Source organism: Misgurnus anguillicaudatus, chromosome 23, assembly GCF_027580225.2.
Source record: "Misgurnus anguillicaudatus chromosome 23, ASM2758022v2, whole genome shotgun sequence".
Lineage (NCBI taxonomy): Eukaryota > Metazoa > Chordata > Actinopteri > Cypriniformes > Cobitidae > Misgurnus > Misgurnus anguillicaudatus.
Window position 1 is genome coordinate 34615312 of NC_073359.2, and position 23051 is coordinate 34638362.

At 35.5% G+C, this 23051-nt stretch overlaps 1 protein-coding gene and 2 long non-coding RNA genes across 4 annotated transcripts; 1 reads left to right on the forward strand and 2 right to left on the reverse strand.

Moving 5' to 3' along the window:
* Positions 1–2004: 2004 nt before the first annotated feature.
* LOC141359531 (uncharacterized) lies at positions 2005–7452 on the reverse strand. Its single transcript, XR_012366023.1, has 5 exons — positions 7395–7452; positions 6890–6931; positions 6763–6802; positions 6597–6661; positions 2005–2759 (listed from the first exon to the last, which is right to left on the reverse strand). It is a non-coding gene; the product is annotated as an uncharacterized lncRNA (long non-coding RNA).
* Positions 7453–13938: 6486 nt separating this feature from the next.
* On the forward strand, positions 13939–20784 carry LOC129454077 (uncharacterized). 2 transcript variants are annotated; one of them, XM_073862146.1, is made up of 4 exons: positions 13939–14007; positions 19525–19634; positions 19722–19824; positions 20004–20784. In XM_073862146.1, exons 1-4 carry the CDS (start codon positions 13983–13985, stop codon positions 20108–20110), a joined length of 345 nt encoding a protein of 114 aa, XP_073718247.1. In that variant the 5' UTR covers positions 13939–13982; the 3' UTR covers positions 20111–20784. The 2 variants fall into 2 exon arrangements, with proteins under 2 accessions (XP_073718247.1, XP_073718246.1); XM_073862145.1 differs by having other exon boundaries at positions 19525–19824.
* LOC129445472 (uncharacterized) lies at positions 17680–19425 on the reverse strand. Its single transcript, XR_012366022.1, has 2 exons — positions 18412–19425; positions 17680–17975 (listed from the first exon to the last, which is right to left on the reverse strand). It is a non-coding gene; the product is annotated as an uncharacterized lncRNA (long non-coding RNA).
* Positions 20785–23051: the final 2267 nt, after the last annotated feature.

Here is a 23051-nt window from a genome sequence, read left to right on the forward strand (position 1 = left end):
CGGCCCAGTCTACCGGAGAAAAGTTTTGGAAAAGACGTGCTATGGACCGAACCAACTCTATGGGAGGGGAGGGGAAAACTCCTTCACATGGTACAACCCATGCAGAGGCTGCGCGCTGCAGTGTCAATGGGAAACGTGTGAAGTGTCATTTAAGAGAAGATAGACTCACTAACGTGACAAATGTAAAAAAAAAAAAACTCGACCGGCCCAAAAGTGAAGCGGCCCACCGGGAATTCTCCCGGTTCTCCCGATTTCCCACTCCGGGCCTGATGGCTGTAGACAATATCTCACAATTGACTAAATAACTAAAACCATCGTCTGGGGAAATTTATTTAAAGTGTACAATAACCAACTTTTTTTGTTAATGATCTGTATGAATGGTGCTTTATTAGTGTTGTTGATAGATTTGAGTAACTTTTTTGACATTTGGGTATAAAGAGTTTCAATGTCACAATATATTGTGTAAAAACGTCTGAGTGCTGCCCTCTTCAGATTGAACGGTGGCTACTGCAGTTGAATTTTCCTATTGGATGTAGCGGTATCACGTTACGTAAGCGGTACGACCCTATGTAAGCAGGTTCAAGCACACCACGCTCTTGATACGATCTCACCACGCCCTTGGTACAAGCTCAGTTCGTCCCCTCTATCTCCCACTATGCCCACTTTTCTTGCATTTTTAAATATGGCCAGTGGAAGGAGTCAGTCTCTGACCAGTTGTTTAGGTACTCTTTAAGTTCCATTTGTTTACATGGAGAGGGCGTGGTTAGGCAGGAATATACTGCAGCAAGCCACAAGGGGGCAGAAAAAGCTTTGACTTGGCACCCTTGGTTTTTACATCAGATTCTTTTAATCTTAGTGTCTTGTGTCAGAAAGTTATAGACAGGTGAGTTTGTTCAGGGTTGGAGTTAAACTCTTTAGGAAAGTGGACATTGTAGAGTTTATTTATTTTTTATAAAGCATAGTGGTTATAATTTTTTGACAACTTTTGACGTTTACCAACCAGCATAAAAGCGCATCGCTGCTACCAATTGGGTAAATTGGGTTCCACATACAGCTGTACCCTGTATGTGGAACAAATGAGATTTTGTAGCAGAATGCTAATAATTTATTCCTTATCTTCTGTACAAACTTTATTTCATCTTCTTCAGACATCTTGCAATATAATATCAGATGCTCAGCTGTCTCTATACTTAACCACAGAATATAAACAACATTGTTGCATGTTTCTGAGTAATGATTGATAGATATCACTGATAGAGATTATGGTTATCTTATTTTCTGGTGCTATTTACAATTCTTCTTTCACTTACTTGTTTTCAGTTTTGTGTTCCAGCAAACTTTAGTGTCTTTTATTTTGAAAGAGATTACATTTAAATAAATAGTTTTTTCGAAAAAAATATTTTCGAAAAATGTATTTTTATCCATCCATCTTATAATAATTTTTTTATTTTTATATGCACGGAAAAAACGTGTTTTGTAAAAAATATGCAGTTAAAGTTTGAGTGACGTCACTTAGTGACGCTGTCGCGGCAAACTTTTTCAGTCAGATCTGCAGCCAGTGACTGAAGAGAGTCAGGTTGGTTTTTGCGTCCCTCTAAAGATTAATAAAAACGTTGAACAGAATAAAAATATGAGTCGATATTAATTAAAGAAGTGATATGAAGATGTATTCCCAGATAGCAGACAAACAGTGAATCAACATTGAAATGATGTTAATCCATCAACCAAATTATCATTGAATCAACATTGAAATTTTACATTGATTTTTCATCAGGTTTGCACCCTGGAATAATGTTATTTCAATGATGCAAAATCAATCTAAATGGTTACAAAACCAATCTTAATTCAACATAAATTCAATCACTTAAGGTAGCAGACCAACAGTGAATCAACATAGAATTGATTTTTATGCCATTAACCAAATTATCATTGAAACAACGTTGACATTTTTCATTGATTTTTCATCATGTTTGCAGCCTAGAATAATGTTATTTCAATGATGGAAAATCAATCAAGATGGATATAAGATCAATGTTTATTGAACATCATTTCAATAGTTTAATTAACAATATAGCAACATTGAAGCAATATAAAAAAACAAGCTTTATCTACTGCAGGATTCAATGTTACTAAATTAAGTCTGTTTTGACTAGTTTTTAAATCAGAGACCATGTAGGGCTACAATTAACATACTTTAAACCAAAAAGTCACTAACTTGCAATACACCCACACAGTTTACACAGGATACATCACACTCAAGAAATTAAATACCACGAGCAAATAAACGTGTATATATATATAGTAAAATACAATTGTATGATTCAAATTTTTTTGCCATAAAATACAAAAGTACAAATTAAAATTATAAATATTATTGCCACTAGAGGACTCTGGAAAATTAAGACAACATCATAAACATACATCAGCAAAATGAATTTGGAAAAGCAATTCAATTTCAATTCAATTCTTAATGACCAGATACAGGTACCATACAAAACTCAAAGACACAACTGTACTTCTTGAAACATTTAGAAATTGAAACATTACCACAGTTCATTGTTTAGGACTATTCAGTAACTGAAGCTCCTCCTCTGATGCAAATGTGATGGATTTACTTCACATTAAACAGAGACACTGTTGAACACTGCAGGCCCTTTTATACACCAATCCATTCACGGGCATAACATAGCTGTTTTTGCACAGTCACAGCAAGGACATACTCTGAGGTCTCACAGATTTCATTGGTTCTTGTAAGACATCTAAAGAATTAAAAACAAGCAGGAAGTTAGAACCGCATACTGTGGCTACATGGGGAAAATATTTCCTATACAACATAGTATTGTGTATTGAAGAGTGTGGTTCAAAATGAGATATATCACAGTATATGAGTGTTTCAGCTTTATGTTTATATTGTTTTTGGAATATACAAATTTGCCACTTACTAATTAGATTTTAACTAAATGCTCACCACAGTTTTAAAAATATAAGTTAGTGTTAAAGGGAAAATGCAAAAAATAAATAAAAGATAAGTCTTAATAGACAGAATCTAGTTTTTGAATAATTTATTTTTTTGTAGGCTATTAAAGATATACTAAGCATTGGAGATGCACCAAAAGTAAAATTCTTGTCCAAAGCTGACAATTTAAAAAAACATATTTTTCTAATTATTTTGCCAATTTTCTCAACATGATTGCACAATTAAAATTTTCAAAATGTCCTTTTTACTATATTTAGTTTACATTATTTAAAACATTTTTTTACATTACAGCAGTCATTAAATGTCCTTTTTACACCTGGTCACTTCTCTGATCAGATTCATTTGGTCACATAAATGAGTTAATGTTAAAGAGTTAATCCGATCTACTATTCTGCACAAATGGTAAATAACATTTTCACTTAGGAAACATTGTACTGTATGTTGAGCAGCGAACGCCGCTTGAGCGATGTAGTTTGACGATCCATTTGCTAACAGGACAACAACTTTTATCAGAATGACAAAAAAAGAGACTGAACAAAGAAAGTAAAAAGCGACAAGACCACTTCTAAACAGACTCCTTGATCATTACCTCATAGCACCTTCATATTTATAATCTCCATATTTAAAGATCTCATATACAGGTATTTTCCTTGTCTGGTTTGTGCATATTCATACTTGTTTGTATGCCTATTTCTAATGTTATGTTTGCATAAATATAAAATACAATGCATACTATATCTTCAATAGCCTACAAAACAAATAACTTATTTAAAAACAAGATTCTGTCTATCAAGACATAATCTTTTGTTATATTTAGTGCATTTTCACTTTAACACTACCTTGAACTTAATACATTTGAAAAACTGTGATGGGCATTTAATTTAAAGCTAATTAGTGAGGGGCAAATTTGTATATTCCAAAAACATTCACGGCATTTCTGCAACTTAAATCAGGCTCAGCAGAGTGTGTCAACTGCCACGGGTGTTTGTACAAAAACTATTATGCGAGATAGAGGTAGTGATATAGGGCTGGACAATAACGCCCCATACAGCCAGCAACCAGCAGTAGCAGAGCGACACGATCTCATTCATTTCAATGGAAACCTGGCGACTTCCGGCGGCACGAGCGAAAGCGACCGTTGGCGACCGTATCGGCACGTTCAGCGATGCGAGAAAGTCAATAAAAGTTTAACTCTATGCAAATGTTGAGCGAACTTCGAGAGAGGCCACCAACGAGAACGAAGCAGCGGAGTTCACGCCATCCCCCTCTCGGCAGCCACTGGAGTGGACGGCACTCACCCGCCCATGACAACCAGATCCAAACACGCCCCACCGAAAGAGACGGGCGACACACAGCGATAACGTCGCTGGCTGTCTGAATGAAGGGTAATTAAATATCGATATATGTCGCGGTATAATTTTTTTCAATGATATGGCTTCTAAACACATTTCCGATATTTCGATATACATTACTGCATCCCGTTGCCGTTCCCATGTCACTTCCCACGTTCAGACAGCCAGCGACGTTATCGCTGTGTGTCACTTCCCACGTTCAGACAGCCAGCAACGTTATCGCTGTGTGTCGCTCGTCTCTTTCAATGAGGCATGTTTAAACCTGGTAGTCATAAACAAATGAGTACTATCCACTCCAGTAACTGACAAAAGAAGGATGATGTGAACTTCGCTGCTTCATTCTCATTGGTAGTCGCTCCCAAAATTCTCTCAACATTTGCATAAAGTTTAAATTTTCTTAACTTTCTCGCTACGCTGGACACGCCCAAACAGTCGCCAACGGTTACTTTCGCTCGTGTCGGCGGAAGTCGTCAGATTTCCATTGAAATGAATGAGATTTACTGCTGGTCGCTGGCTGTCTTAATGGGGTGTAAAAACACTTATTAAATGCCGGTCAATGCGCTTCTTTCTTCAGAGCATGTGGCGTCTTTTGCAGCTAAGCAACCATGAGCCGTGCATTCCGGAAAACAATGCCTGATCGAATTTAAACTCTCATCTGTGCCTTGCGTCAAATCATATCATTGTTATTATGAGATCAATGAATCTGCTGTTCGCCCAGAGAAGAGCTATCACTCAGAATATGAGAAGGAGGTGCGGCTTTAGTTCGTGTCAAGTCACAGCTTCCAATGGTGACACCAGGGAGGGAGAACAGGAGATGTAATGCAACAAAAACTGACCTACGAACGAGAAAAATCAGGTTCACGTGTTAAAAAGGGGGAAAGAAACGTGCAATCGATAAAAGTATGTAGGCAGCTATTCTTCTCGTTATGAGTATATGTATAGACGGTTTCATCGGACGCACGTGATACACGTCTGGATCCGAACCTTACTTCCGGTTTCCTTTTTTTGATGGTCTGACTTGTTGCTAAACTGATCTCTTGAACAAATGCCTCGTCGAAAATAACAAATGTTTTTGTTTCCTAGGTAATCTGTGTGTTGTTTTTTGTGCTTGTTATATAAATAAACTATGTTTAAAGAACTTTGTTGTTATTTATTCTTAGCGGAGTTTACCGGAAGTTACGTGCGGATCGCGACAGCTGCTTGTTTATGTTGTTACTGCTGAAACAGTCTATATGAAGTAGTATGCTAGTGTCCAATATATTATGTAGCTTGCTATGCAATTACAAATAGAGCTTTGATATAAATGTTTCTGTCCAACTATCTTATGTATCATTAAATAGCCTACTACCATTCAAAAGGTTTAAGGTCACTTACACTTTTCCACATTTTACTCTAATAGTGAATTGATAAAAATGATGGCACTATGAAAGTTAATACTGTGATTGAAGAATTTGTTATTAAAATGATCCATTAGTTTTAGAGCCCTGCATTACAGCATTTATCACTGACTGAACCTTATTAATATTAAAGGTGAGCCCTAAAGTCTGATTATTTGACAGTGAGTTTACATTTAATTTTGTATGAAGGCTAAAAACAAATAAAAAATTAAAGCAGTCGAAAATGGACAAAGAGAGACAGATTTAAACACCAAGTGTAAACGTAATGTGTCTCTCTCGTCCACTGGTGATCTGATCGACGAAAACACATCTTAAAGGCGGAGTCCATGATGTTTGAAAGCCAATGTTGATATTTGAAATCACCTAAACAAACACGCCCCTACCCCAATAGAATCTGGACCTTCTGTTGATAGACCCGCCCCACACATACGCAAACCGGCATTTGATTTGATTTGATTGGCTAGAAGTGTGTTTTGGTAGTCGGCCCGTCTCCTTTTCCAACGCGTTTTTCAAACATCGTGGACTCCGCCTTTAATACAAAGTTTAACAGCCCCGGGATATTTTTCCTCACGTCGATGAAAAAGGAGTGTCTAAGCTACGTATATGGTTGCTTTTTGTATGTGATTTTAAGCGGAATCAGACTTTTTCCAAGTTAAACATAAATCTGTGTGCTTTGATGGATCACAGGCAAAGGACAGTGCAAATTGTTCATTTTGTTTCATTGCGTTTGCTTTGTAGCTACTGGAAGCCATGTTAACCTTGGCATGACACGGCCGGGCCATCGTACGAGTTAAAACGCGTTCCGAATGGGTGGGGGGGGCTAGTTATATATATATAATCTACAACATAAAAACTTAAGATTTACATTACCATAACATCTTCTCTCTGAAGAATCACTCTGAAGATTCACTCAGCTTCTTCTAACTTCGGCAAGTCTTTTAGAAAGAGTCATAGAGGTAATATGATAGAGATTAGTAGCTAGCGAATACACTTCAGTTTATACATTTTGTACATTACTTAATTAATTGCCATTTACCTTTCATTATGTACTGTGACTGGATAATCCATTCGCTGACCTTTCATAAAAAAATACAAAGATAAACGAAGTAATAATTAACAACACCTGTCACATCATGTATCAACTGGCAGAAAGGCACTCTTACCATGTGTGAGAGTCCAATATATTATGTATCACTCTAATGGGCCTACAAAAAGAGAAATAATGAAAGGGAAAAACACTCCCATTAGGCAAGTTTTGAGCCAAACATTGGTTGTAATTTTGGTGAAGTATTGACTTCAGCCACGTCAAGCTATAAGGAATGTCAAAATACATTAGAACTTTTAAAATATATACTCTTCTTTAAGTAGGCTAAATAGACAATTCGTATTATTACTGTTCCTAAAACAACAACAGGCTTTATAAGGTTAGCTATAATAATATAAATAAACTGAACAGTTCTGTGCAATAACATTAAATTAAGACATATTTACAAAAACACCCACGAAAAATTAAGCATTAATAAACCATTGTAAACCGCAAGGTCCTGCTACCACACCATTACTACGATATAAACTTGCAAACCTCACCTAACAGTAATTACTAACTAAGCTGTAACAAACAAGACAGCAAGAAACTTATGCAAAACTGAATAAATATTTTAAACTTACCTCTAAAACCCCGCTGGCACTGTCGTTGTCCTTTCGCGCCCAAACTTAACGTTCTTCTTCTTCTTCTTCTTCTTATTTTATGGCAGTTGGCAAACAACGTCTGGTTGCATTACTGCCACCTTCTGAAATGGAGTGTGGGTCTGAATACTATTGTTCCTACACTTAAATTATCCTTATTAAACCAGTTTTCCTAAAAAATAAAAATAAAAACTTAAAACATAAATCACTAGATTTCCTTTGCAATATTTCATTTATTTTCAACGGTATCTCTTCATCTTCTAGCTGATGGATTAAATGCTGCCTCTCATTACTATATTTAGTACATACCTCAATAGCATGTTCTATGGTATCCTGTGTGTTACATACACTACACCTCCCATTATCATGTTTTTTCATTAAAACTAATGTACTATTTAATCCTGTGTGCCCAAATCTCATTCTTGAAATTATATTTTCTTCATTTATATTTCTGCAAGTACTTCTACTCACCCCCACTATTTTTTGGATACTATATAATTTCCTACCGGAATGACCATTATCCCACATGACTTGCCACTTCTCCTTTATCTTTCCTTTTATGATTGATTTAACTTCAGCTTTACTGTAATTAATACTTAAATTTATATTCTCCAATTCAGTTGCTTCTTTGGCATTCTTATCAGCCAACTCGTTCCCTACTACTCCTTTATGTGCAGGGATCCATACACATCCAACTTTGACTCCATCTTTAATTAATTTACTTGCCATTTGGACAATTTCTATAACAATGTCTTGCCTAGATTGTGAATTAATGTTCTGAATACTTATCAAAGCTGAAGCTGAGTCAGAAGCAATTACCAAACTTCTTGGCTTATTGCTTTCAGCCCAAGAAAGCGCCAATACAATAGCAACTAACTCTGCTGTATAGACTGCTAAATTATCATTAATTCTTTTTTGGGATGCAATTTTTAACTTTGGAATAACAAACGCCACCCCCACTCTTGCCTCCCTTTTTGACCCATCTGTGTAAATTATTATTCTATCTCCATATCTTTCTCTTAAATACCTCTGAACCACATTACTATCTATATCCTCCTTCTGAGCTTCTTCCAAAAGATTAAGATCAATGGAAAGATCTTCAAGAGTCCATATAGGAGTTCTCGAAATTACCACTGTAGGACTTATATCCAATGAGGCTATTTCCATCTCATATGCTTTCTGTTTAACAGTCCATCCAAAACTGCTTTTCATACCATTCTGTCTCTCTTGACTCTCTACCAGTGTAGATTGACTTAAATGGTCTTCCCTATGACCTCTAAGATTTGCCCAGAACACCAGACTGAGTTGGTCCCTTCTAAGGTCTAATGGCATCTCCCCCATCTCTACTTGGATGGCTGTCACTGGAGTAGTTTTCAAAGCTCCACAACATAATCTTAGACCTTGATTCTGTATTCTATTTAGTTTATTTAAAATAGTCTTAGCAGCAGATCCATATACAATACACCCATAGTCAAAAACTGACCTAATAAGTCCAATATATATTGTTTGCATAGCACTCCTAGTTGCACCCCATTCCACCCCACGCAAACACCTCATTACATTCAATACCTTTTTACATTTTTCTACCATCTTCTGAATATGTATTGCCCATGTCATTCTTTTATCAAACCACATTCCAAGATATTTAAAAACCTCTACTCTTTCCAATTCCTTACCAGCTATTTGAATCTTTAGCTCCTGATTTATTTTCTTCCTAGTAAAGAAAATAACCTTAGTTTTTTCAACTGATATCCTAAATCCCCACTCAATTGCCCATTTATGCACTATATCCACTGCTTGTTGCATCTTACTCACACTGTGATAGACATTTCTCCCCCTTTTCCACATTGCTCCATCATCTGCAAATAAAGCTACTCCAATATTTCTTTCTACATTTTTAAATATGTCATTTATCATTACTGAAAATAACAATGGACTAATAATACTCCCTTGAGGAGTACCATTTTCTACCTCATATACCTCACTCAAAACTCCATTTACTTTAACTCTAATTCTTCTTTTAGATAAAAATGATTTAATCCACTTGAACACTCTCCCCTTTACTCCCAACTTATATAACTTGATAAGAAGCCCCTCCTTCCACATCATATCATAAGCTTTCTCGATATCGAAAAATATGGCTAATACAGTTTCTTTGTTTACTTGAGCCTTTCTTATGACATCTTCAAGTAGCACAATTGGGTCCATCGTCCCCCTACCCTTCCTAAAACCACTCTGGTAATTCTTTAACACATCCTTAGATTCTAATAAGAACACCAATCTATCATTTACCATTCTTTCCATGATTTTACCCAACTGAGATGTAAGTGCAATAGGCCTATAACTACTAGGCAATTTAGCATCTTTACCAGGTTTCTTGATAGGAATAATAATTGATTCCTTCCAATTGCATGGTATTACCCCTTCTACCCATATCTTGTTAAACAGAACCATTATTACTTCCTTACCTTTATCAGTAAGATTTCCTACCATTGCATAACATACCATGTCCTTCCCTGGTGTAGATTTACCCACTTTCTTCAATGCACAGTTCAGTTCTTTCATTGTAAATAGATCATTTACCACACCATCATCCTCAATATCAATACCTATCTCAGCTCCATATCTTAGAATAGTAGCTTCCCTTCCTTCCCTTTCTTCCTGGTCTAAATTTGTTTCACTATGTACTTTTACTAATGACTTTGCTATCACCTCTGCCTTGTCCCTACTGGTAGTAATAATTCTATCACCTTCCATCATCACGGGATACTCATATTCTCTCCCATTACCCCTCATTTTCTTAATCATTCCCCATACTTGTTGTATTGGTGTGGTTCTGCCAATGGAATCACAGAACTTTTGCCAATATTCTTTTTTTGCCTTTCTTATTGTTTTCCTCACTATTGCTTGCAATCTCTTATACTCAATCATATTCTGAAAGCTGTGTGTCCTCTTCAGAATTCTAAATGCCCTATTTCTATGCTTTATACTCTCACTGCAATCCTTAGACCACCATGGTACACTTTTCCTGACGTTTTTAGTTTTCGTTTTAGGGACAGCTACTTCTGCTGCACCTATTAAGCTGTTGCTAATTTCCCTACATAATTTCTCTACACTCTGATCTTTATTTATACCCACCAAATTGTATTCACTAACCTCTCTAAATGTGTCCCAATCCGCTCTTTCTAATATCCATCTTCCTTCCCTCATTACATGCTCACTTACCAATTCCACTCCTACCTGAATTAAAATGGGAAAATGGTCACTGCCTACAGTACTTTCTCTCAATACTTCCCAGCTACATATATCAGCTACTGACTTTGTAGCTAATGTAAGATCTATTGCAGATTCATATCCCCTTGCTACATCAATCCTCGTACCTGTGCCATCATTCAGGCATACTAGCTCTTTCTCTCCCAAATATTCCTCAATCACATTTCCATTAAAATCATCCCTATCTCCCCAAAGAGTACTATGAGCATTAAAGTCACCACACCAAATACCTTTCCTATTTAAGTTCTCCCACATTTCATCTAGATATTCAACTTTTAAAAGTCTGCATGGGTTATAAAAATTAATGATACCCATACTACCACTATTTGTCCAGATTTCAATTACAATATATTCCAAATCCCCACCCTTCTTAACCTCTCTAAACTGCATTCCTCTTTTGACAAATATTGCACATCCTCCACCACTTCCCTCCACTCTATCTCTTCTAACACCTATGTATCCCTTTATAACAAAATCTAATGACTGCTTAAGCCATGTCTCCTGAATGCAAACTACATCTGGTTTAATCTCTAATTTATAAATAAAGCCTTTTAACTCTTGCCCATTGGCAATTAGACTTCTTGCATTCCACTGTAAAATCACTAAGTTCCTACAGGTGTCAATGATAGATCACTTGTTTCACCCTGTATTAGATCAGCTTGTATCTTTTCCCATGACAGATTCTCCACATTTAAGAATCTAGCAGCAGCTTTAACAATTATTTTTATTTTCTCAGTTTTTGTTTTAGCTTGATCAGAACAATTAACCACATAGGCAATGAACAATATCAGTTTCTCTGAGTTTACCACATCCTCTTTTGGCCTTCTGCCCTCAGCATCACTAACTTGTGCTACCGATGACTCATGTGTCTCATTCTTTCCTTTATTGACAACCTTTACAGCTTCAGCATATGTAATGTTTTGTGTTGTCCTTATCTGCTGCACCACAACTGCTCTTTTGCTTACAGGACATCCCCCATACGCAGCTGTATGATCCCCTCCACAGTTACAACATTTCCTCTCAACTCCCTCTCCACATTCTCCATATTCATGTTCTCCTCCACATTTCCCACATCTTAGTTTCCCTTTACAAACTTTCGCTATATGACCATACCTTTGGCATCTATAGCATCGAGTTGGTGGAGGAATATACTCCCGCACCCTGAAACTCAAATATCCCACCATCACTTTATCTGGCAACATTTGCTCTTTGAATTCCAACAATACCGTAGTGCTATCCACTTTCTCTCCATTACGATTTGCTTTTAGTCTTTTTATATCCACTACAGTACCTCCCCTAATACTCTTTTTAATATCATCCAATTTTTCCCCAATCGGTATACCAGCTATCACCCCTTTTGTTCTTGTACCTTCAAAGCTGCGTACTTCGCCCACTTCTTTTTTACACACCGTTTGTAATCTCATAGCCTTATCTTTTTGCTCATTATTCTTGCATTTAATTAGTAGTCTGCCATCCCTTAACACCTTTGCCATACTTATGTCTCCTACTGCCTTTTTCAATCCACTAGTCAAGGAAAACAATCCGACTTCACCTATATCATGTCCCTCTTTAAACTTGACGACTACCTTCAGTTCCTCTTCCTGACTTATCTTCCTTCGCACATCTCTACCTACTGTATCAGCGACATCCTCAATACTCCTCTTCGAAGATCCTTTCCACATTCCCTCAGTCCTACTATTATTATTTATTCCTCCTCTACCTTTACCCTGTACATATCCTTGATTTTTCCACTCCTCTAGACCTCTTAACCAATCCTCATTCCCATCTTCCTCTTCCATTATACTATCCAGACCCAGTCACAAATCAGATTATGCCAAACCGCCAACTAACCTGACCTCCGACCAAACACGCCGTGTCACCTACTTCGCCCACCGTTCCAAACTTAACGTTCTAATCTTCTGCGCTTCTAAACTGAGTGGCGGTTGGCAACTGAAGGGTCATTACTGCCACCTACTGGACTGGGTGTAGCGCATTTAATAGTCAGTGGGGGAATTTTTTTATTATATACTGTGTTCTTTGGGCTATTAAAATTGAGCAATAAATGAAATTTAAAGTTAATTTAAATTTCACACGATTTTTTTTCTATAACACTTTACATAATTATATGCAAATTTGCTAGACAAACACTATAAGAGATATAAGAGCAACAAAACTAATGTTAGGTTATTTATTTCATAACTTTACCAATTCCTGCAAAAATAAAATTAAAAAATATAATAAAATAAAAATTATAATGTAATTGATTTGTGATTATTAATAATATGTTTTGACTTATGATTGTTGTTTGTTAATGTACACTTAGTTGGCAGTTTTCTGACGATGGTAAACTAAGGCATTTCTGTCTAAGGCATTTAGGTCATTTTTGTTAAACGTATTTAAAATAGCTGTTGATTCCCCAAAATGATCATACATTTGAAATCTTCTTGAACACTCACATATTTAGAGATGATCTGACCAGATAATTTTTACTTGCTGTATAAAAGCAAAAAACTTGTCTGATGGTGGTCCTGGGGGGGAAAGGTCTTTAGGTCATAAAATGAACAGGACTTTATAGGATCGTAAATATTTTCACTAAATTATACAGAAATTCACCCAATTTGATTTGTGTTAAAGTGTGCAGATGAAGCTGACCAAAAATCAACATTGAGTCTATGTTTGGCTTTTCAACATTTAAAAATAAATTTATTATAAACATTGATTCAATGTTTGGATATTCAACATTGAGAAAGCAATACATTAGCAACATTGATTCAATGTTATGTAACAGTGAAATTTCAACCTTGACCATAATGATGATTCTGATGGAATTTCAACATTTAATCAATGTCACCTTGCTATCTGGGTTAAGTTCATATATATGATTTTCTGTTAAAAGTGAAGCGCATTTATCAAGCTTTAGAAACGAGCGGTCTTGATGAGTTTGTTTAATGTTGCCGCCCGCGCGCCAATTTAAAGCGCGGGTTTTTTCTGTTAATATGAGTTTAATATACAAAACTTTGGTGGATTTAGGCTGTAGAAATGCTATATTGACTATTTAACATTAATTGGATGTGTGTAGTTTTTATTTCAGTCGTATTACCATGTATATTGAGCCAACTAACACAGAATTTATGAGCTTGCAGGTATTGTGTTTATGAATGACAGGGTTAAATGTGTTTTTTACTCTTATCTCTTAGTTGACAGATTTTTGATCTGATGATATGTGTGTGATCCTTTGTCTTGTTTTGTTTAATTGCAGATTAATGGTTCATCAAAGAGGCTGGAGTCGGTGTTGTGATGCTGAATGAAATCTCCTTCAACAGTAGGCCTGATGATCTTGTTTACTTTCATTTTACTATTAACTTAACCTATGAAGGCTTATAAATAGCTGTTTCAGACACAATCTGTGTAAAAACAACTCTTAAACTGACTTTGCTTTACTGAATGAGAAGTCTCATGTAACATCAGATCAGTGGTTTACCACTAGTGTAGTAAAAGGGGCGGATCTGAGTTTTTAAGAGGACGCTATTGTTGCTTTGTTATAAAGTCTATTCAGTATTGCGATTGTTATTTGGATCTGTTCTGCGAGCTGTTGAAGAAAATGAGCGATGTGACTTTCATCTTTTTGCTCTTGTGGAGTCTGTCTGGTAAGTTTTATTTTATTTAAACACTTTTAATTTAATAGAAATAATAAAACAGGGGGAATTATAAAATACAGAATACATTATGTTTTGCAAACTTTTCATGTTAAAGTGTATATGTATTTGTTTTGGAGACTATAAGCATGGGGCATTTCATGTTTTTAATAAATTTTTTATAATTTATTTAGTTTCACTAAAGTATAAAACTACTAAACTAAAGATATTACTTGTGCTGTTAATTTCAGATACCTTAAGCTTGCAAATCAGAATTAAGATGAAATCAAAAGTTTTATTTATTTATAGCAGAATACAGGACATACAGGATAAACTACCCCAAAATACAGAGACATGGCCAAAGTCTTTAAACTTTTTTAAAACAACTACTTTTGATTACTGCACTGTAAAACATTATTTGCTGACTTAAATTGTTGGTGTTTAATCAATTCAGATATCGACTAGAGATGAGTTGCTATAACTTGTATAATTAAAATATGTCAACTTCATTTTATAAGTTGGAGCAACTCATCTCTCTTCAAGATAAGTAACAGTAAGTTGAAATGAATTGTAAAAAAACTAGTTGATTAAACAAAAAATGTAAGACAAGACAGCAAAACATTTCTTACAGTGTGTTGATACACACATTTACATCAAACTATAACTAACAGGGAACTGATCTTAACCACACATAAATAAACTAAACATGTGAAACTAACATAAAAAACTAATGAGGAACTAATAGGTGGGAAACAGAAAAGGGACAAAGTAAGTTTAAAACGTGGTAATGGGAAAACTGAAGTGAAAAGCAACAACAGCGAATAGATCACCCTCATAAAGAGAGCAGAAACATGACTGTGAGTTTATCACTAGTAGTTTTTTAATTTTTTTTGTACACCTTCAAAAACAAAGGTATATAAAAAATAATCCTTTATACCTAAATAATGAATATTAGTACCTCTGAGAAACTTATTGATATCAAATGTGTCTGTATCATAAAGGATATTTCCCCAGTAGCACACCAAAAACATTACATATACATTTTAATGGTGATGTGTGCTTTTGGTTTATATTTTGTTAAATTATTTAACTGTACAGTTAAATAAAAGCAAACCTAAAAATAGTTTTTGCAAGGACACATTAGTTGTAAACTGTTCATATGCTATTTTATGAGAGGGTATATTCAGCTTTAACTTTGAAATCTTGGTTCTTTAAAGACTCAGGATGTCATTTGTTTGTAATGTTAATGGTGCATATTTTTCCTATGTACAAAAATGTTAAAACATAATAACATTTGCTTTATTGTATTATTTTGTAATTGATATTGAAGTATTAAGAATTGTTTTATAGGGCTTATTCGATCTACGTCATCAATGTTCGCGGCGGCCATATTGTTGACATAAAACTGTCAGTCTGTCAATTGACAAGCGAGGCAGCGTGGGTATTATGCATGGTATTATCGGTGTAATTTTTTTAAAACCGCGCGATGGTGTGTGATGTAATACACGGATGTTCTAACAACAGCAAAAAGAACCCCGGAATTAGTTTTTATGGGATACCGACTGTCAGAAAACATGAAAGGAGACAGAGGAGTTGAACCAGCGAAGGAGAGACTCCCAACAGCAAAGTCTGTCCCCATCATTTTACCACAGGTAACGTTAGGGATATATGCCTCACAGCAAAGTCTGTCCCCATAATTTGATCACATATGGTTAGCTGTAAGCAGTGGCTGAAACTGATCTTTCAAATAAGCTGCCATAAATTGAGACCGTTATTAAATTAGTATTAATAACTATATGAACATAATAATAGGTCTGGCATTGATACTAGGTAGGGAATTAAGGGCCGTTCACATAGTTTTGAAAATCGTTTTATATTAAACAGAATAGCGGAGCTCACACCAAAACTATAACGATACAGATACAATGAACAACATCATTGGGATCACTTTCTGAGCGATTTTTCCCACCTGATTAAGGATAAACCATTGATAGCATTAAAATCTATTTGAACTTCAAGTGCACGAGCACTTAAAATGACAGTGAAGCTCATTGCTGAGGTCTATAACATTAGATTACCTCCAGTTGCTGTGAAAATGTTATGGCAAAAGGTAAGAGATTACACAAACTATTAGATTCACTGTTTAGAGTTACGCGAAACGCAGCGTGTTGAGGACATCTGCAAAAGTTTTTATTACAAGCAATATTAAAGGCAAGTGATTTGCGCGAGTGCCGTGAGCGAATTAGCATAAACTTATTGTTTGGTGATGATATAGTAATCGTTATAGTTATAATGTGAACGGCCCTTCAGTGCTTGTATGATGAATGCGGATACTGTATGAACGATATAGTTATAAATATCCGGATAAGTTACGGCTGGCAATAAGGACGGATCTTTACTTAAGGCTATTCGGTCTATTTGATATTGTTCCACAATACTCAAGCTCATCTTCTCTTAATACAGACGAGATGAAGCCATTAGGCTACTGCTCCCCTCAACTCAAATCTGCGTGCAGCTAGGGGCAGGACAGATGTCATGTCAACAAGATGGCCGTGGCTAGCGACTTCCGGTGTTTGAGACAGTTGGAGATAGAATAGATAAGTGTTAGACATACACTTTGGCTGGCCAAAGACCGAAATATAAGTGTTGTTGTTTATTTTTCAGGTGTTTTTTGTGATAATGAGTCTGTGTCAGTGATGGAGGGAGATTCTGTGACTTTATCTGTCAATCTCACTGAATCACAGCGAGAGGAGGGAATCTCCTGGAAGTTTGGACGTACAGGAGTTCTTATAGCTGGAATTATGAGAGAAGACAATAATGTCCGATTATTTGATGATAAACCCGATGGGAGATTCAAAAACAGACTGAAGTTAAACAATCACACTGGATCTCTGACCATCACAAACACCAACATCACACACACTGGACTTTATCAACTAATCAACACCAAGACAAACACCAAACTCAAAATATTCAACATAAATGTCTATGGAGAGTAAAGAAGAACTTTTAACCTGTTAGCTAGCACTTATATTTTTGAGCATTTTCTGAAAAACGACAACTCCAAACTAAAACATCTGCAGCTCTTAAACCCTATGGTCTATATTCATAATTCTGGTCTTGTTTGAAACTAGACACTTGACATATTGTTGCCTAATAGTCATAACAACTCAGAGTAGTAAAGAAACAGAGTAAAACAAGGTAAAATATACATTAAATGACTTCCGTTTTTCTTTAAATAACATTCACTTAGCAAAAAAGGTATGAAATGGTCATGTGAGACACCTGGGGACACCATATAGGTGAACTGAATGTCTGACCATGCTGTGATTCAAATTTGAGAATGATACTCCAAAAAATGTTGTTTCTGTGAGCTTTTATTTCAAAAAAGTCCAGGCGTCCTTTCAGAAAAAGTGCACTTGGAAACTCCAAATATACACATGATAACAATATGACATGATTATAAAAAGAAAATGAGTCAGGACTACATATTACATTATGTATATCAATTCAGAACTTCTCTGCCCACCAAAGAACATAGAAAAAACTATTTCAGAAAAAAACATTTGCACATTATAACAAAATACTTGCTATTTTGAATATGGTCGCTCATAAATGCACTCCAGGTTCCAGTATTCCTGTGTCAGCTGAAGTCCTGTTTTACATCACATCACATCACACACAAAGCAAGAGAGGATTTTAGTTTGAGTCAAAAGTTAGAGACATACAACTATATGTATGAGAAACTATGATGTAATATACATGAACATAATACATATACACAAACACACACACATTACATGAATATATTTATTTATAATTACAAATGTCTTATGTTTGCCAAATAACCTATATTTCTCAGCTGGTAATACTCATATTTTCCACCACATATCTTATTTTCTAGTTTTTAGTTTGTATATTCTGTGCATTTGATTCATATAGCTATAAATATGATGCATTTATATAACATGTCATACAAAAACGAAACCATGTAAAACTCGTATATTAGTCATCTCCAGTGTTACTTTATAATCAAAACAGCTAACATGAAACAAGAAATGTAATGTAAATCAACAAAAGAATCCACTTACTTTATCCAAGCGAGCGCAGCTGAGCTCATAATCCGGTCCATCTCTCCTCGACGACGCGCTTTGTTTACATCCAGTCTTGCATTGTTGATCCGCGATCATGCTCTTTATCAACTTCTCCAAAACACTTTCAACACAAAAAAGGCATCTGCAGTCCACGATCCACAATGGAGATGTTATATCTAACATTTGAAGAGGTTTCTCAGCGGCTCCGGAGAGCTTAGCCGGCTGCTATGCTACCCAAACAAACAAACGCGCACGGAGGGGGCGTGGGCATTTCTCTCCATGCGCTTCTGTAGATTTGCGCAGAAGTACACTTTACTGACGTAAGTTGAATCCTTGTAATCGTTTCATGATTGGTTACTTCCTCTGTCAATCAAAGCTTTGCTCACTATGCATTGGCTGGCTTTGTTTTGGTGTAATCCAGTCAAAAGCCTATGGCAAGCTGAAAGACATCTATCTAGGCAAATCATTGATCGCATGAGATTTTGAGTTGTCAAACCTTTTCTGATTGGACAAAACAGAAAAATAGGGCGGGATATTTATCTGAACAGTCTAACGAAGCAGGAAGAGATGGATTTTCACTGATAAAAATCGATATTTGATAGAAAATAAACATGATCGATCATACTTAGCGGACGCGCGGATGTAAACAAAGGAGGATATTGCTGGATTTCTCACTATTTTTCATTGTTTTGGATTAAAACGTGGGATGCTTTTTGAAGAGTGGACCCTTACCTTGCAATGTACGTTGAAGTTTTTGGGAATTGTCAGAAATTGTCAGAACCATATGGCAAGCCATGTGAGTACCCACAAAATTTTTTATATGCATTCCGTCTGCATTTCATTTAATCTTTTCCACACCAGTGTATTGATTGCAAAAATAAGCTCAGAACATGAATTTGGAGTGTTTAAACTTTCAAATAATGCAAAGTTTATGATTGTTGATTGAATATTTGATGTTAAACAAAGTACAAAAACACGTAAAAACGCCCCCTAGGGCCCGCCGCCGGGCCGGTGCGTTTAAATAACTTTTGTAATCTGACACATTATTGATTTTCTGATTTAAACCAGAATTGAATTCCATTTAATTATTTCTTGTAATTTATTCTTCAGCTCGTCTGCCCGCTCCTGTTATCAGCAAAGATTCTTCACAAAGTTCATCATCAAGAAAAAATCACTGTGTGTTATTATGTTCAGTGTTGAAAGTGAAAGATGTGAGAGATGTGAGTCTGTCCTGGTATAAAGGAAACAGTTTATTGTCCATCATCAGTGTGTCTGATCTCAACATCAGACTCTCTCTACCTCTGGAGGTTGAATATCAGGATAACAACACATACAACTGTGTACTCAACAATACCATCAGGAATCAGACTCAACATCTTAACATCCATGAAGTCTGTCAGTCGTGTTCAGGTATGATTATAGGGATTGTTTGTGTATATGTCCTTGTTTGTGTTTATGTCAAATGTCTACATCAAATTTAACATATAAATGCACGTAAACAACATTAAACTTAATCTGGGATGACTAACGCAGTTTGTTTGAATGGTGGTGATAATTTAGTTTTATTGTGCATTTTGTCTCTGACACAGACTTCTGCTGTTGTGGTTTTACTGAAGCTGTGATCCGATTGGTTGTCTCTGCAATGGTGGGCGTGGCTACTGTTGCTGTTCTGGTTTATGACATCAGGACCGAATGAGATCAGATATTTGAAAAAATAAATGAATTTGTATTATTATCATAAGATATGTATGTAATGAATAAGTGACGACGTGCCGTTGAATTATATGAAAATAATGTTGGAGGGTTGAGACTTAATTTGTTCACAACTTTCTTTTGACAAATATTATGTTAACAGGCAATTTGAGAAAATGCTTTGAAATGTATAAAAAACCCAACAATACACCACAGGCTAATTTACTACCCTTTCAAGTTGTTCATGGATGAAAAATCCACTGAATTAATCTGCTGTAAAAATGTATCAGATGGGTATTTTTTGCATAAATCTGTTAATTAACCTCAGTACTGCGGTTTATTGACAGGACTGAATTTTCAAAAGACATTTAAAGAGAACAAGGCATCTTACCTTTATGCTTGTAATTAATGGCCTAAAATGTGGCACCCTTAAAGAAATTATCTTAAATTTAACTATTTTCCATTAGTCTAGAAAATTCATCTTAACTGCAATGTTTATGTAAAAAATTATTTTACACATCTGACACAAGTCAAACAACATTGAAACATAACCTGTAGGTTGTAATAAGGTGCTGGCCCCCAGAGGTCGCTATATCTCTTACAAACAAACTACAAAGTTGTTGTTTTAAGAGTAGTCTCATTTTAATAAAATAAATATATTTGTTTCTTATTGGTGTGTTTTCTGGAGATTAAACTTGTGTTGGAGCCCTGCGGCGACACAATTAAATAAAAATTAAATTGCAATATATATATATACTTATAATTTTCTACTTAGTATTTGTAATTGTATATACATTTTATACAAACTTTTATATTTTGGCAAAGAAAAATATATTCTTTTTGCTGTATGGTTTGTAAAATTAAGTTTCAAGTTTTATTTAATTATATCGCACATTTTCAATAGCAATTAGGCTGACTAAAGTGCTTCGCTAAGATAAACCAAAGGGTTAATACAATAATTAAAATACATACAACAATATCAGAAATTAGAAAGTTGTTGGTTGCCCCTGAAATCCATTTTTTAAATTTATGTTAATATATAAAGGCTACAACTACCGTATTTTCCAGACTATAAGTCACATTTTTTCATAGTTTGGCTGGTTCTGCGACTTATAGTCAGGTGCGACTTAAACGTCAAAATTAATTCTTCCTAACGAGAGGACGCTATATGTTGCTCCTGTAGCCTACCCCTTGACATAAACAGTTAACTGAAACATTAACTTAAAGATAACGGAGAAAGACTTGACAAACAAAATGCCCCCCAAAAGAATAATAATTTTCTAAATAAATGCGACTTATAGTCCAGTGCTACTTATATATGTTTTTTTCCTCTTCATGATGCATTTTTTGGCTGATGCGACTTATACTCTGGAGTGACTTATAGTCCGGAAAATACGGTAAATATATTTTCCAATTCAAAAATATTTAAATAATCTTTTCTTTCTACAAAATGTATTTAGCATAAAGAGAAATCAGTTTTTTGCTGTATACCTGTTGTAAATGCTTGAAAACTAGAGACAGACCACAAACGACACTCCGCCTCTCCCCTCATTTGATTGGACATCGGGCACTTTTCCAATCAGAGTTGACTTTTTTTAGCTTCGGGCACTCCGAGCCCCCCTGCAATAACTTGTGGCGTGGTATGCGGCAAAATGAGGTATAAAAGAGGGCACAAACTGTCCATAGAAAACAATTAACTTCCATAAAAAATTAACTTAAAATGCCATAAACTCGTTCTGTGTAATCGCCACTTTTTATGTTATGATCTGAAATATTTAAACAGCTAATTTATAATCTTTATTATTTGAGATTTGAGATACTCGCCCCTGACAATAACACTGTCTTGTATAAGGTGGTCTGTTTGTTACTGATGATTTTTAGCTTATAAACTCCAGTGTGTTGAGTTTTGCTGTCAGTGAAGGTGAGATCTCCATGTATAATGCCGCAATCATGCCAATAAAGTTCCTTTAATTTGAAAATACATTCAATCTGACCAACCAGAAGACCACCTTTAACCCCCACTGTACTAATTTCATTCTTAGCATCTTACATGATCAACCAACAGAAATAACGTCATTCTCAGAAAACATTGGTTACAGGCATAATTGAGATGTTCCCTTTTATAGAAAGGCCCGAGAAGATGCCATACTTCTAGAAAAGTGTGCCGTAACTAGCAGATATGAAGGCAATCTGCACACCTCATAAGATAGCAAAATAGCATGATCAATCTTGTAGAAATTCCAGATTTTAAGCCAGTTAACTGGGTCAATATGTCTTTCACTACACCATGAAGTGAAAACTCTTCACTATGATGTATGCAGTTTCCTGGTGGAGGGAGCTCTAGAGTTAAGTATCGTTTCAACAACCTCAGTTGTGATCATCCTGTTTAAATTCTTCCATATAAACCACTTGTAAATGAGATTTTGTAATAATTTATTAATCCCTTAGTGTGCAAACTTTTCTCTTTTTCACACGCCTTGCAGTATGTTTTATCAGATGCTCAGCTGTCTCTATACTTAACCACAAAATATAAACAATCGTCTTGTATGTTTCACTCTTCTAAGTAATGACTGATAGATATCACTGATAGATTGAGATTATGATTATCAAATTTTCATTTGTTATCAACATCAGATCAGTTTTTTACCACCAGTTGAGTAAAGGGGGCGGAGAATACACTTATCAGAGTTTTTAAGAGTGTAAGGTAGCTGCACACCAAATCGTTTTTTGCAGGAGGCCTGCATATGTTTTCAATGGTTTCCAATAGAAGCTTTGCACTTTTTAAAGCCAGCAGCTGTCGTTTATTTTCCGCGCTGAGAGCCAGAGGTCAGGTTTTTAAAAAAATATATATTAAACGTTTCGTGAAAAGCTCAGCTTGTCAATGTAAGTTATCACACTGCCGTCCAATCACAGTGGAGGAGGGACAGGATAAACATCTCAACAAC